Here is a 13,538-nt window from a genome sequence, read left to right as displayed (position 1 = left end):
GTTTCTCTGTATAGTCCTGGCTGTCCTGGAACTCACTTTGTAGACCAGGCTGGCCTCGAACTCAGAAATCCACCTGCCTCTGCCTCCCAAGTGCTGGGATGAAAGACGTGCACCACCACCGCCCGGCCTCTCTCTTCTTTTTCAAGAGGGATTTCCCTCCCTGTCTGAGCCAGGCAGGCTTTGAACTCCCCTGCATTCAAGGAATCCTCCTGCTTCGGCCTCCCGAGTAGCTGAGACTACTACAGCACTCACTTCCCTTTGCCACGGTGGTCTGGCCTTCCTCGGGATGAGCCCCTAAGCCTGGCCTGCTGCAGCTCCAGTGGGGCCTGCAGAGCTCTCCCTGGCCCGGAACTTGGGCCGCATGAGGAGAGCTTGACTGGGCTGTGGGTCTGAGTGTTTGTCTTTGTTTTCCACAGCAAAGTGAAAGTCCTGTTTAAATTCACCAAGGTAGACAGTCGCCCCAAGGAGGACACACAGAGGCTCCTAAGTGTCCTAGGCGCGTCAGAGGAGGACAACGTCAAACTGCTGAAGTTCTGGATGACGGGACTGAGCAAAACCTACAAGTCCCATCTCATGTCCACCGTCCGAAGCCCCACAGCTACAGAGTCACGGAGCTGACTCCGAGAACGCCTTCTGGAAGGTGGTGTACAGACCAGCTCTGTGGGAAAGACTGCCCTTGGGTTTCTGACTGCTGGGGTGAGGCCCTGTTTATGGCCTAGGCTTCACCCTCCTTGTAAGACTCTATCAGCCCGTGTTGAAATGTAGGGGACACAGAGACAGTGGTCCCTCTGCATCAAACTGCCCTGTCAGGACCTGGCGAGATGTGTTCTGGGCCCCTTGAGGACAAAGGCTGGGAACTGAGAGGACTCGATCAGCCTGCCTCTGAGGTTTTGTTGTTGGAGCGTGTCCTCATGGGGTTAGGGCAACGCCTTCCCACCATGGAAGACTGCAAGCATCGTGGATCATTTGTCTTTGGGTTGGTGACTTCTCAGGTCAGGATCATGGCCTCTGCACATCTTGCCGGCCTGTGGATACATCAGAACCATGGCTGTTTGCTTTTGTTTTTTTTTTTAATTTTAGTTTTTGAGTCAGGGTCTTATTCTGTATCCTATCCCAGTTTAGAACTCATGGTGTGGCCTATGCTACTTCCAGACTTGTAGCAATCCTCCTGCCTCAGCTTCCCAAGTGCTGGGATTACAGAACTGAGCCATCAGAACATTACATTGCTTTCTTCTCTGTTGCTGCTGTAGCGTTAACCAGCCACTGTAGACTATGACGGTGTTAAGACAGATCGCCTCTCACCATTGCAGTTTAATAAGGACGTAGCTTGGAGAGATTTCCTGAAAGCTTTCCCAATTTGTTTTTATAATATTCTTGGTGTTTGTTTATATTTAACATGAAGACTGTGTATCTCAGTCTCTGTACAGTTGCAAGAATGTTGAAACACAATAAATCTGTATTTTTGTAAACTGCCGACTACATGTTTTTATGTTAAATACTGTGGTGGTTTGTATGTGCTCTGCCCAGGGAGTGGCACTATTAGGAGATGCAGCCCTGTTGGAGTAGGTGTGTCACTGTGGGTGTGGCTTTAAGACCCTCCTCTTAGCTGCCTGGAAGTCAGTATCCTACTAGCAGCCTTCAGATGATGATGGAGAACTCTTAGCTCCTCCTGCTCCATGCCTGCCTGGAAGCTGCCATGCTCCCACCTTGATGATAATGGACTGAACCTATAAGACAGCCCCAATTAAATGTTGTCCTTATGAGAATTGCCTTGGTCATGGTGTCTGTTCATATCAATAAAACTGCTAACCAAAACAGAGGTTGGTACCAGGGACTGCGGTACTGCTGTGATAGGCCTGGTCTTGCTCTTGTTTAAAAGAACGTGAATTTTGAGACTTTGGATTTGTAAAGCCATGGAATGCTTTAAGTGGGACTTAGTGGGCCAGCCTAGTAAGAAATGGAAGGCAGTGGTGCTGAGGTCACTTGAACTGTGTAGGCCTGCTGGCCCAAGAGAAGAACTTTAATATGTGGATGAAAGACTGTTTTTGTATTGTTTTGGTAAAGAACTTGGCTGCTTTTTGCTATTGTCTGAAAGACTGCCTAAGGTAAAGAGATTTATATTAATTACATCAAAAAAGCCCAACAGAGACTTTGTTCTCAGGTTAAGTCTGATGAAGAGCATTTTGAACAAATGTAGCAAGTTGAGAAAGGAAAAATACAAAATATATAGTTTGAGTATTAAAGGGGCACCAGGAAGTGCAATGGAGTTGAATCCTGTGTTCAAGGATATTAAATTAAGGGAGCAGTGTGACCTTGGGGCAAGATCCCACCCAGGTAAATTTAGGTCCGGGCATGGTGGTACAGCCTTTAATCCCAGAAGGCAAAGAAGCAGATCTCTGAATTAAAGACCAGCGTAGATCACAGCAAGTTCTAGGTGAAGAAAAACTTAAATCCAGGCTTGGTGGACCATGCCTTTAACCTCAGGGTTTAGGAGTCAGGGATGTAGATTTCTGGGTTCAAAGTCAGTCTATGGAGCAAGTTCTAGGACAGCCAAGCTTAGGCAGTGAAGGAGTTGGAAAAAAAGTTGGTGATAATGTAATAGAACAAGGGGGCAATGTTCCAGCCCCAGCAAGCAGCAGAACTCAGCAGCTTTGGACACGTGGCTCTGGCTTTAGAGTCCAGAATAGATGGGACTACTGGGACAATTCATGCTAGTTAGCTAGGGCTAAGGAATTAATGGTGATTAAGAAGAGACCAGCACCACTGAGGTGAAATCTTTCTGGGAAGTGTTTTCTGAGAGCACAAAGAAGCTGTGTTCCAGAGATAGTCAAAGTCGTACCTCTTGCTGCAGTTGTACTTGATTATGTGTAAGAGTCACCCAGGTGGTACTGGTTTTGAAGGCATGAAGGGGTCATGCAAAGCAGCTGGGGCTCGGCACTGTGAGAGGCCATGGAAGGCCATTGGTGAAGGTGAAGCCTCAGTTGCAGTTGATGCTCCAGGACTGAAGGGGTCATGCAAAGGAGCTGAGGGTTGGCACCATGAAGAGAGCCTATGAGCGGCTATTGGTGAAGCCTAGTTGCAGCAGAAGATCCCAGTGTGTTAGAGATGCCGGTACCATGGGATGATCACCAAGAACAGCAGCAGTAGTGGAGTGGATCAACCTGAGCTTAGGGCAGAGCTGGAAAAGTGACGCCAGCCTTCTGGAGAAGCCAGAAGATCATGTGTGGATCCCAGACATTGACATTGAAGTTGCCTTGGAGACTCAAAGATGTTTGAGGTGCCAGAGCCATGGGCTATCTGCTGAGGAGAGCTGCTAACAGGGAGTGGAACCAGCCCAGGAGACAGAAGTTTGTTGCAGTCAACGAAGATGAAAAAGGAGTGGAGATCTGAAGACCACCTTGACATCAGACATGGAGATGCAGAGTTTGGAGTTTGCTCAGCTGGTTTCCTGTCTTGCTTTGGGGATTACAGTTAAGTGATTGGATGAATCTCAGAAGAGACTTTGAACTTTGGACTTTTAACATTGTTGAGACTGCTATAGACTATGGGCACCTTTGAAGTTGAACTATATATATTTTGCATTATGCTATGTTTAAGTATGGCCGCCATATGTTTGAACAAGCCTATTGCGGCCAGACTGTGGAATGTGATGGTTTGCATATGCTTGGCCCAAGGAGTGGCACTATTAGAAGCTGTGGCCCTGTTGGAGTGAGTGTGGCCCTTGGAGTAGGTGTGTCACTGTGGGTGTGGCTTTAAGACCCTCCTCCTAGTTGCCTGGAAGCAGGCATTCTGCTAGCAGCCTTCAGATGATGAACTCTCAGCTCCTCCTGCACCATGCCTGCCTGGATGCCTCTATGTTTCAGCCTGGATGATAATGGACTGAACCTCTGAACCTGTAAGCCAACCCCAATTAAATGTTGTCCTTATGAGAGTTGCCTTGGTCATGGTGTCTGTTCACAGCGATAAAACACTAAGACAGATACTATCAATCAATCCGGCTCCATCGAGGAGATGCAACTGTGTGTACTGTGTGTCTTTGTGTACCAGTGGGGCTGAGGGAAGCATCATAGGATGCACCTGCAGGCTCAGATGGATTCAGACACTGGACAGTAGAATCTAGCATGGCTTGCATTATGTATGTGCTCCACTGTTAACAGGGCTGAGCACTATGGCTCAGCTCAGTCTTATAATGCCAGCTCTTGAGGGCTAAGGCTAGAAGATTGCTGTAAGTCTGAGACCTTCTAAACCAGGCTATGCTCCAGAATAAGACCGGTTTGTCTAATGGTGCCCCACTTCAGGAAATAGGTCAGTCTCTGCCGATGAGGAAAGTATCGGGAGCATGGGTATGAGAGGGTCTCCTTAAAACAGGAAGGGGTGTGTGTGTGTGCCCCATCGAGCTCAGCGTAGGAAGCCATGCTGGCCTGGGTGGTCCTGGAGGGATGAAGAAAGCGATGTCTGTCTGTATCTTCTAAGTTTTGGGTCAGAGGTCTTCCTGTCTTCCAGCATGTGACATTCCCTGAATCACTGTCCTATGTTCAGTCAAAGCTTCTGATTGTCTGCTGTTTCAGCTGTAGGAACGCAACCTGAGGCAGCTCTGAATTCATCTCACAGAGAGCAAAACTTGCTGCATCCTTAGGGACAAAAGACATGGTGCTGAGTGTGGACCACTGTGGACCTGAGTTCATGAGTGTGTTTCCCCCGTCTAGGGCACACTATCTAATACTGGGTGTCCTGAGCCTCTGCTCATATAGTCTTTCCATCACTTCTTCCATTATACTTAGCCTTAGGTGTCTGGGTTACAATGCAGGTGTATCAGTTGGGGTTGAGCAAAAGAACCTGCTGCCAAACCTCATAAGCAGGGATCTATCCCCACAGCTGCTAATTCTCAGCATTTTGATCAATCGTGGAACTCTGGTTGTCTTCATCTGTTGAAAAAGAAGTTCTTAGATGAGGGGTGAGAGCTACACTTATCTGTGGATATAAGTTTTTAGAAAAAAGAAATGATTTTGGCCTAGGAAACTGGCAGCAAATAAGTTCTTCTTCCACAGGCCTCTGGCATATCCATTGGCTATATTTATAGTACCGTTCATAACTCCTTCCTGTAGACCGTACAAATCCACAAACAACATGGTAATTGAAGAAAATCCCAAAGCAAATCCCATTAAAATCAGGAGATGGCATCTCGCTATCCCCATTTCTTTTCAATACGATGCAGAAACTCTAGAGCAGTCAGGTAAGGGAAGGAAATTCAAGGGAAACACATAGGAAAAGAGGTCAAATGAAGGTACACGCCTTTAATCCCAGCACTCTGCAGGAGCAGGCAGATCTCTGAGTCCAAGGCCAGCCTGGTCCACCAGTGACCGCGCATTCCTCAGGGGCTCTTTGCTGGCTTGGGAAAGCTGTGCAACCGCTAGTTTAGCTCCTGGCTGGGGGCGGGCCCCGCAAGGGGGCGTGGCGCACCCGGAGTTGGGGGCGGGCTGGCACGTGTTGGGCGCGCGAGCGCTTGGTGCTTCCGCTGACCTTAGAGGTGGCGGCCATGGCGCGCTCGAGTTGGCGGTTGGTGTTCGCGGCTGGTGCGGGTCTCGCGCTGGCCCTAGAGGCACTGCCGTGGCTGATTCGTTGGCTGCTGGCTGGGCGGCGGCCACGGCGCGAGGTGCTCTTCTTCCCCTCACAGGTGACCTGCACCGAGGCTTTACTGCAGGCCCCAGGGTTGCCCCCCGGGCCCTCGGGCTGCCCCTGTAGCCTCCCCCACAGCGAGAGTTCACTGAGCCGCCTGCTGCGCGCGCTGTTGGCCGCCCGCTCCAGTCTGGAGCTCTGCCTCTTCGCCTTCTCCAGCCCGCAGCTGGGGCGTGCAGTGCAGCTGCTGCATCAGCGTGGGGTGCGCGTGCGGGTCATCACCGACTGCGACTACATGGCCCTCAACGGCTCTCAGATCGGCCTGCTGCGCAAGGCAGGTAAACCGCCGCCGAGGGTGCACACCGGCAGAGGGGTTGAGGACTTATTTGATGCCCCTGCCGACTTTGTCCAGAGCAGGTAGCATTTCGGGGAGAAAGGTGGAGGCAGGCAGGCAGAGATGAGCGGGCCAAGGAGTCAAGGTTCATAGTCTGTTATATTCCATGTCTGGGCTCCCCATGAGTAAGGTATGTGGCAGTTCCCACCAGTTTCTACTCTCTGACCTTGACCTTAGAGGCGTGTTTAGACTTAATTTCTGTGATTGTTCTAGGCTGAGATGGCTGACATAAGTGAAGGCGTGGAGGATAAAACTTAAGTCAGTTTAAACCCAGCCAACACTGAGAAACCCTTAGTGGCTGTGTGACCACAGCGGAGTAGGAGTGACAGTGTTGATTAGTGAGTTTCCCACTAGGCTCTGTGATCATTGGAAAGTGGACCCTACAGTGTGGCGAATACTTGCTTCTCAGCGATCACCTCTGGGCCCATAGGTATGTCTGGCCAGCCTGCAGCTCTGCCCAGGCAGCAGGTGTGACACTATCCTCCCTAAGCCTATGGCCCTTGTTTGTTTTTCTTCAAGTGGTTGCATTGGAGGAACACAAACTTTGACTACTAGATCCCTCCATTACGCAGGAGTCAGTGCCCCCATGTCCCACCCACACACCTGCCTAGCCTAATCGTTGTGCCCACAGTGGCTGACAGGTTTGGGAAGCCCTTGGGAGATGTCCAGGCTTTGTAGGGCTCTTGAGGCTTTTTATTTCCTCCACACGGCCTGTCTTCCCACATCCTGGGGATGGTGTAGCCTTGGAAACCAGGTCTGCTTCCAGATCCCTCATAGGGAAGGAAGAACACTGCAGCACCTACCTGTTGTGTATCACTCACGTGGGCAGCACAGAAGCACTGTCAGTCTGATGGCTGCCCCTGTCCCCTTACTGGCAGTCACAAAGTGACCTTCAGCCAGGTCATCATTTTGGGTGGTGGACAGTAGGTATCAGACATGGATGATGTCACTGTATTTAGAGTTTGGAGAGTCATGAAACCTCAGATTTGGAAAGAACCAATATATCATCACAGATAGAACTTCCAACTGATGTTTTGGCCACAGCTGGCTGAGTTCCAGATTGTTCAATCAAGTGCACCATGTGCCAGTATTTGGTACCACCAGGTGTTTGTGGGGAAACACATAGATCAGAAGGCTCTGGAAGACTTCACAAAGATCACGTAGGGAGTGAGTGGCTAGGGTAGCTGCAGAGGCATTGCAGGGCTGGAGAGGCATCAAGAAGGTCCAGCTAGCATTGAAGTGCCCAAGTCGGGAACTAGCTGCTGAGGTCTAACTAAAGCAAGAGGTCCTCTGAGCGAAGGTGAACGGCAGTGTGGTGGGTGCTGCCGGGTTTGCTGTGGAGTGGGACAGAGGCTGGAGGAACGGAAAGGCAGGACATCACTTACCTAGAGTGTGCAGGACCTGGGTTTCATCCCAGCATCCCTGCCAAACTTACCCTCAAAAGGAAGAAACCAAAACCAGAACTCTAGTGAGGACAGCAGTTTGGATATGGCACAGTCCTTTCAGTTAGGGAGGTAGGTACCCTGGGAGCAGTGATTCAAGTTAGCCAGCCAAAGCCAGCGTGCACTCCTTCCCTGTCTAGGCTTTTGTCCTTCAGCTTACCCGTTCCAGGGAGAGACAGGAAAGGCAAGGATATGTCAAACACCTGACTTCTTCCCCTGTAGGACTGTGAGGTAGTATTTAGACTTTAGGCTTACTGGGGCTGGTATGGATTCCCCAAAGGTGATTGGATGATTCTCTCTGTAATCTCAGTACCACCCTGGGACAAGCCCCTGGGCATCCTTGTCTGGGTGGGTGACATAAAGGCTGCCTTGGCTCCACAGGGATACAGGTACGGCACGACCAGGACCTAGGCTACATGCATCACAAGTTTGCCATCGTTGACAAGAAGGTGCTCATCACCGGCTCCCTCAACTGGACCACACAGGCCATCCAGAACAACCGGGAGAACGTCCTGATTATGGAGGACACCGAGTATGTGCGGCTGTTCCTGGAGGAGTTTGAGCGCATCTGGGAAGAATTTGATCCCACCAAGTACAGCTTTTTCCCCCAAAAGCATCGAGGGCACTGACCCTGCTTTGTCTTGCTCCTCTTCCAGCTTGTTTTTGTGATGTCCCTTCCTGCTTTGCATGAGCCTTTCCTGGCTGGCTGGGGAGCAGCTGCTAGTCTTCCTGTGCATGCATCCCCAGCAGAAGTTAGGAAGGTGACAGTGTTGGACAGTACTGTAGGCTCCCTAGTACTTGCCTAGATAGGCAGCATCCTATCCTGAGCATCACTAGACACGCCTCAGAGTGCATTGGCCCTTATCTCCCTGCAGCGTTTAGTCGCTGGTGGGCACTACCCATTGACCACACCTGCAGCTTGCCCAGGCTTGGCTTTGCTTGTCCATGCCCCTCACACGTAGAGCCAGACTGTGGACGTGGGAGGGGCCTCACCTCGAGCCCTGTGGTGGACTCTACATTTACTCAGTAGTGGATCAGAAGCTGACGACAAAGGGAACCCTGGAGGTAAGCAGGCTGCCCAGGCTGTTACCTCAGCTCTGCTGGGCACTGACAGGAGTCAGAGGAACAGCTTCTCTGGAGCATCTGTGACATGAGCTGCGGTTTTGTCATTGTTTTCATGCTTGTGTGCACGACAAGCCCCATGCGGCTCCTGATGTGTCTGTCCTTTAACTTAGCAGCAGATACTGCGTAATGCATGTTTTCTCACTTAAAAAAAATTTTGGGGGGGTGGGGGTGGAAGGAGGTGGGGAGGGTCTCACTCTGTAGCCCTGGCTAACCTGGAACTCACTATGTAGTCTAGGCTGGTCTTCAGTTCAGAGATCTGCCAGGTTTGCTTCAAGCACTGGGATTAAAGGCGTGCACCACCAGACCCAGTTGTTTTCACACTTTTTTTTTCTTTCTTTCTTTTTTTTTTAGTAAAGGAAAGAGAAAGGGAGAGTGGGGGGAGCATGTTGGAGTAACAAGTCCCACAACCCCTTCTTGGGCCACCCTTAGCCTCTCTTCCTCAGGTCCTCAATCCCATGTTTTCACACTTTTTAACGTTCCTTTTACTTGGTGTTAGACAAGTAAACTTGATGTTGATTTTCCAAGAGATTGAACAGAAACTGAGACCCTTAACTTCTGGCATATTTCAATAAATATTTTCAAGTACGAACTGCTGCATTTCTACCTTAGCCTGCTGCATTCAGATACGGTTACTCTCAATAGAGTAGCTTTGTTTCTGCAGACTGTGAAGACTGATGAAGTACCATCACCGTAAGCACAGGGTTACAGTACCGTCACACTCACTTCTGAGAGCTGTGAGGTAGGGCACAGTGCACGTGGACATCCACCCCACCTGTATCAGCACCACTAAGATGATTTCCCTAACAAGTGGTATGAAAACTTTTGTTGAAAATCAACTGACCATTAATTTTAATGGCTGTGTATTGACACTGTGGTAATGCCCGCAGCTGCCTAGATGAGTTCTGGCAAAACAAACCCTCTGTTTCCAACACATTCTTATCCTCTTATATCCCTGTGTGAATCTTAAAATGAATACATTAATTCATCAATCATCACTGGCAAAAATTAAAAGGTGTCTAGGGCTTTGATAGATATGATGTTGAATCTGTAGACCAAGTAGGGTTATCATCTTGTATTTTCTGTTCCTTAGATATATGGCTTCATCTTTAATTTCTCGATGCTTGTAGGCTTTTTGTTGTCTACTCAAAAATTTATTGGGCAGCTAAGAGATCCAAGGCATGTAAACATTAAAGAGATGAGGCATGTACGTACACTCATAAAGCAGCAGCTATATTCTTGGAATCACAAGAGTGAAAGAAAAACACCTTAGGAAGATAAGAGATTGCTTCTAGCTGAGCAGTGTGGCTGGCCAATGAGGAGATGGGATTTGGATTGGAGTGGAAGCTGGAGGTCTGGATGATCAAAGGTGCCCAATGTGAACTGCATGTTTCCCCCTCTTTTCCTGTCTTTGGGTCTGATTTTCCAGTCGTGCCCTTAGCTGTTCAATACACTTACTCTATACTCACTTGCATTTTCTCTTAAAGTAGTCTACAGAACTAAGCCTTTTTGGTGTTTTAACGTTTTTTGTCTTGTTTTGCTTTGCTTTGCTTTCCCTTCCTGTCTTTTGAAGGATTTTTGACCTTTTAATCTTGGTGTTGATGGTCCTAAGTGTTTTCCATCTGGTTTGATTTTTGTTCACTTGGCTGGAGTATCTATCTCACAGCAGTGTTTGTAGTAGGATTTGTTACTCATGTTACTGTAAATGGAATTATTTAATTTGTTCCAGTCTTCAGAACTACTGTGTGGAAATACAACTGAGCCTTGTATCCTAACTTGCTAAATTTAGTAGTGCTAACTGAATGAAAAAGTGAAAAAGAAAAAAGGAGGAGGAGGAGAACCAGGCCAAGAATGGCCTGTGGACTAAACTGGACCCCGAGAGGAGAGCGAGAGGAGCTCCTGACCAAGACTGGTGGTGGCCTGAGACCAAAGGATTCATGCAGCCAAAATGGCCCAGTTAAGTAGGGATCAGGCTTTAGGAAGCAAAGTGTGGAATCCAGCTCTGGGAAGGAAAATTTTGGGGGAGGGGGCGTGGTGAGAAGAGCTGGGAGAAGCCACAGGTACTGAGGGATGCTGGGAGAGCAGACTAGCCTCCCTCTGGTATGTTAATGTGCTCCTCAGCTGTTTGTCCAGCAGACCTCCTTTAAAAGGAACAGTTAGTTGTATTCGTTCCCTTTCAGTGAGTGCCTCTTTCTCACTTTAGCTAGATCCTGTATACCATACTGGATGGAAATGGCCAGTCTTTCATTACTGAGTGTAATAAGCTGGCTAGAAAGGCTGATTCTTTTCTTTTCATGGTTTTTGATTTTTTTGAACCAATTTTAACCATAAAAGACTACTACTGTTCGGCTTGCCAACTAATTTTAAATTGCACTCACCGATTTCAAGAAAATGTGCTAAAACACTCTGACCCTTTCCTCTCTCTGGCCCCTTCCTCTCCTCCCCCTCCTCCCCCCCCCCCCCCCCCCCCCCCCCAGCCTCTACATGTTCCCGGCAGTCTCTTCCCTCCCCAGTCTTTCTCCTAAAAAAGAAATGCGCTAAAATGACAGATCCTATCAGGTCAGTTCCCAAAGCTTTTCTTTTTTGAGTACATTTGTTTATAATAGTTTTTAACGGACAAAAAGCTATTGAAAGGTCCCTAAACTTCTGCAATAACATACTAAAAGTATTTATTCTTTTGTCGATTCATAAACGACTTACGTTGATTTCTAATTAGTAGAAACAATTTTTGTATTTCTAGTCAGTTCCACATACTTACTGTTTTTTAAAAAGCAACTTTAAAAAAAAAAGATTTATTTATTTATTATATATAAGTACACTGTAGCTGTCTTCAGACACTCCAGAAAGGGAGTCAGATTTTGTTACAGATGGTTGTAAGCCACCATGTGGGTGCTGGGATTTGAACTCCGGACCTTCGGAAGAGCAGTCGGGTGCTCTTACCCACTGAGCAATCTCACTAGCCCTCCACATACTTTCATTATAAGGTTTGTGACAATATTGAAAAACCCAGTTATTATCTTACCTTTTGGGAAACTATGAGGACAGACAGGATTTTGCTGTGTAACCCAGGCTGGCCTCAAACTGAATCCTCTGACCTGAGCCCCTCGTGCACTGGAATCACCAGGTTGGTAGCCATTTGTCTGGCCTAGTTTATTATTCTAAACTTAATGAACAAAAAAATGAAATAGAACCATCAAGGATATTCTACAATTAGGGAACAGTGTTATTTTGGGTTGTCTTTTTTAGGTCATGATGCTTTGAAACAAAACAAAAAATGAGACAATTATAATCACAAGAAAATCCATGAAGGACAGGCCAGCTATAGTGGTGCACACTAGTACTCACTGAACTAGAGAGGAGGCGGCCAGTCTGAGCAGTAACTTCATAAGCTCATGTGGTAGAGGCACTGCTTAGCATGCCTGAGGCCCTGGGCTCCAACCCCAGCACCACAGAAATAAAAACACAAGACAGCTACAATGAAGAGTTACAGTATCTTGATTAATGAAGGAATCCCCGTCAGAATTTTTGCTGTTGTTTTAACTAATCCTTGAAGTTTCTATACCAAGTCCAAAGTACCAAAGACTTCAGACACAAAATATTATGGCTTATATGTGAAAATGTAAAATCCCTTTTAATGTGAAATCTAATGTAAATATCCTGAAAACAACTCAGAGGACCATTGTAGAGAGCGCAGCAGGTTCTATCTGGCCCATTCTGGTCTCTAGTACCTTTACAACTCAGGGCTTTAGGTTCTGCTCTTTGACTGGCAAAGTCAGCAGCCATATGCATGCAGAGGGCAATGCAAAAATAGTTTATTATGATACAGTTCATGTAAAACCAAGCAGTATTTACACAGTAAAAATGGTGAGCTACAGCCAAGGACTCTAGCTTGTCACACAAAGGAATAAATAGTTCTACAAATTAACATTTCAACTGTAGTGAACCTGACCACAAACTCTGTAGGAAATGCCTTACACTAAACCATAAGATCTTGGAAGGAGGAGTTGGGGGACACATTATCTGCAGGAAGCCACACCCTGTGCATACACACAGAGGCCTGAACTGGCTCTGAGAAGCTGTGCTTGAAGCCTCTCTGGCTCAGTCAGGCTCCATTACCTTCTACATGTAATTTTTAGTCGGCAGCTGGATTGACTATTTTGTTCTGACAAAATACCTAAATAGCAGGTGAGATGGCACAAGCCTGTTTCTGTCGAGATATAAGAGGCCCTGCCAGGCGCCCTGTTCACAAACACGCACCCCACCCCCAGTCAAGCAGCAGTAATGGAAGGTCACCTAGAGTTCTGATTGTCAAGGAGCCACTGTGACCGCGATTCTTAATATTCTACACAGCAAACCTACATAAAGCCACATTGGTTAGTAACCACAGAACTGGTTTTGGATCCTGGCATTAAAGCATTAATATCAAAGGTAAATCTTAAAATGATTTAAAATCCATTTATATCAAAGTTTGTGATGAAACAAAACATAATAGTGAATTTAGTGTTCTTTACAATCTATAGCTTGCTAAAATAAAATTAGATGTGTGGTCTGACTACCTTGTAAAGGAGAGATGAGCCAATGGCATGTCAGCTGTGGCAAGCTGGAGTGGACTGTGTGACTAGGATTCTTAACAATGGTATCTCTTTATGGCAAATGCCAGCAATGAGGTCCTGTCCCACAATGGAAGCTGTTCCACGCTGACCTGTGACCCACGCGAAACTGGAGAGGCCCTGAAGTCCTTCAGTTTTGGACTGTCCCATTTTTAACTCTACTGATGGGCTACCTCCTTACCAGTACAGAAATACAGTCATGGAGCTACCTGGAGTCTCATGCTATATACAGTCAGGCCACTAGAGATATGGGTAGCTGGACTGCTCTGCACTCAAGTCCAGCCCCGCTGTTAGAGCTAGGCTCCTGGACCTGAAGCAGCGTATGCTCCAGCCAGTTCCCTAAGAAAAACACCC

The 13,538-nt window shown here is 47.6% G+C and overlaps 2 protein-coding genes across 3 annotated transcripts in view; both read left to right on the top strand.

Moving 5' to 3' along the window:
• Flcn (folliculin) overlaps positions 1 to 1,469 on the top strand; it is a 20,135-nt gene extending 18,666 nt beyond the window's left edge. Inside the window, 1 exon segment of the mRNA XM_021178044.2 lies at positions 372 to 1,469. Within this exon segment, the coding sequence (XP_021033703.1) occupies positions 372 to 618 (247 nt within the window). The 3' untranslated portion in view covers positions 619 to 1,469.
• A 4,051-nt stretch (positions 1,470 to 5,520) lies between these two features.
• On the top strand, positions 5,521 to 9,341 carry Pld6 (phospholipase D family member 6). Of its 2 annotated transcripts, none has more exons than XM_021177216.2 (2): positions 5,521 to 5,950; positions 7,834 to 9,341. In XM_021177216.2, the coding sequence occupies exons 1-2, from the start codon at positions 5,537 to 5,539 to the stop codon at positions 7,861 to 7,863; spliced, it is 444 nt and encodes a 147-aa protein (XP_021032875.1). In that variant the 5' UTR covers positions 5,521 to 5,536; the 3' UTR covers positions 7,864 to 9,341. The 2 variants fall into 2 exon arrangements, with proteins under 2 accessions (XP_021032875.1, XP_021032874.1); XM_021177215.2 differs by having other exon boundaries at positions 5,521 to 5,954.
• Positions 9,342 to 13,538: the final 4,197 nt, after the last annotated feature.

The sequence above is a fragment of the Mus caroli genome, chromosome 11 (genome assembly GCF_900094665.2).
Source record: "Mus caroli chromosome 11, CAROLI_EIJ_v1.1, whole genome shotgun sequence".
Taxonomy (NCBI): domain Eukaryota; kingdom Metazoa; phylum Chordata; class Mammalia; order Rodentia; family Muridae; genus Mus; species Mus caroli.
This window is presented reverse-complemented; position numbering and strand designations above follow the sequence as displayed.

Coding starts and splice junctions, on each gene's coding strand:
- Pld6 (XM_021177215.2), top strand. CDS start 5,537: ATGGCGCGCTCGAGTTGGCGGTTGGTGTTCGCGGCTGGTGCGGGTCTC. Junction 5,955..7,833: donor CGGCCTGCTGCGCAAGGCAG/GTAAACCGCCGC, acceptor TTGGCTCCACAG/GGATACAGGTACGGCACGAC.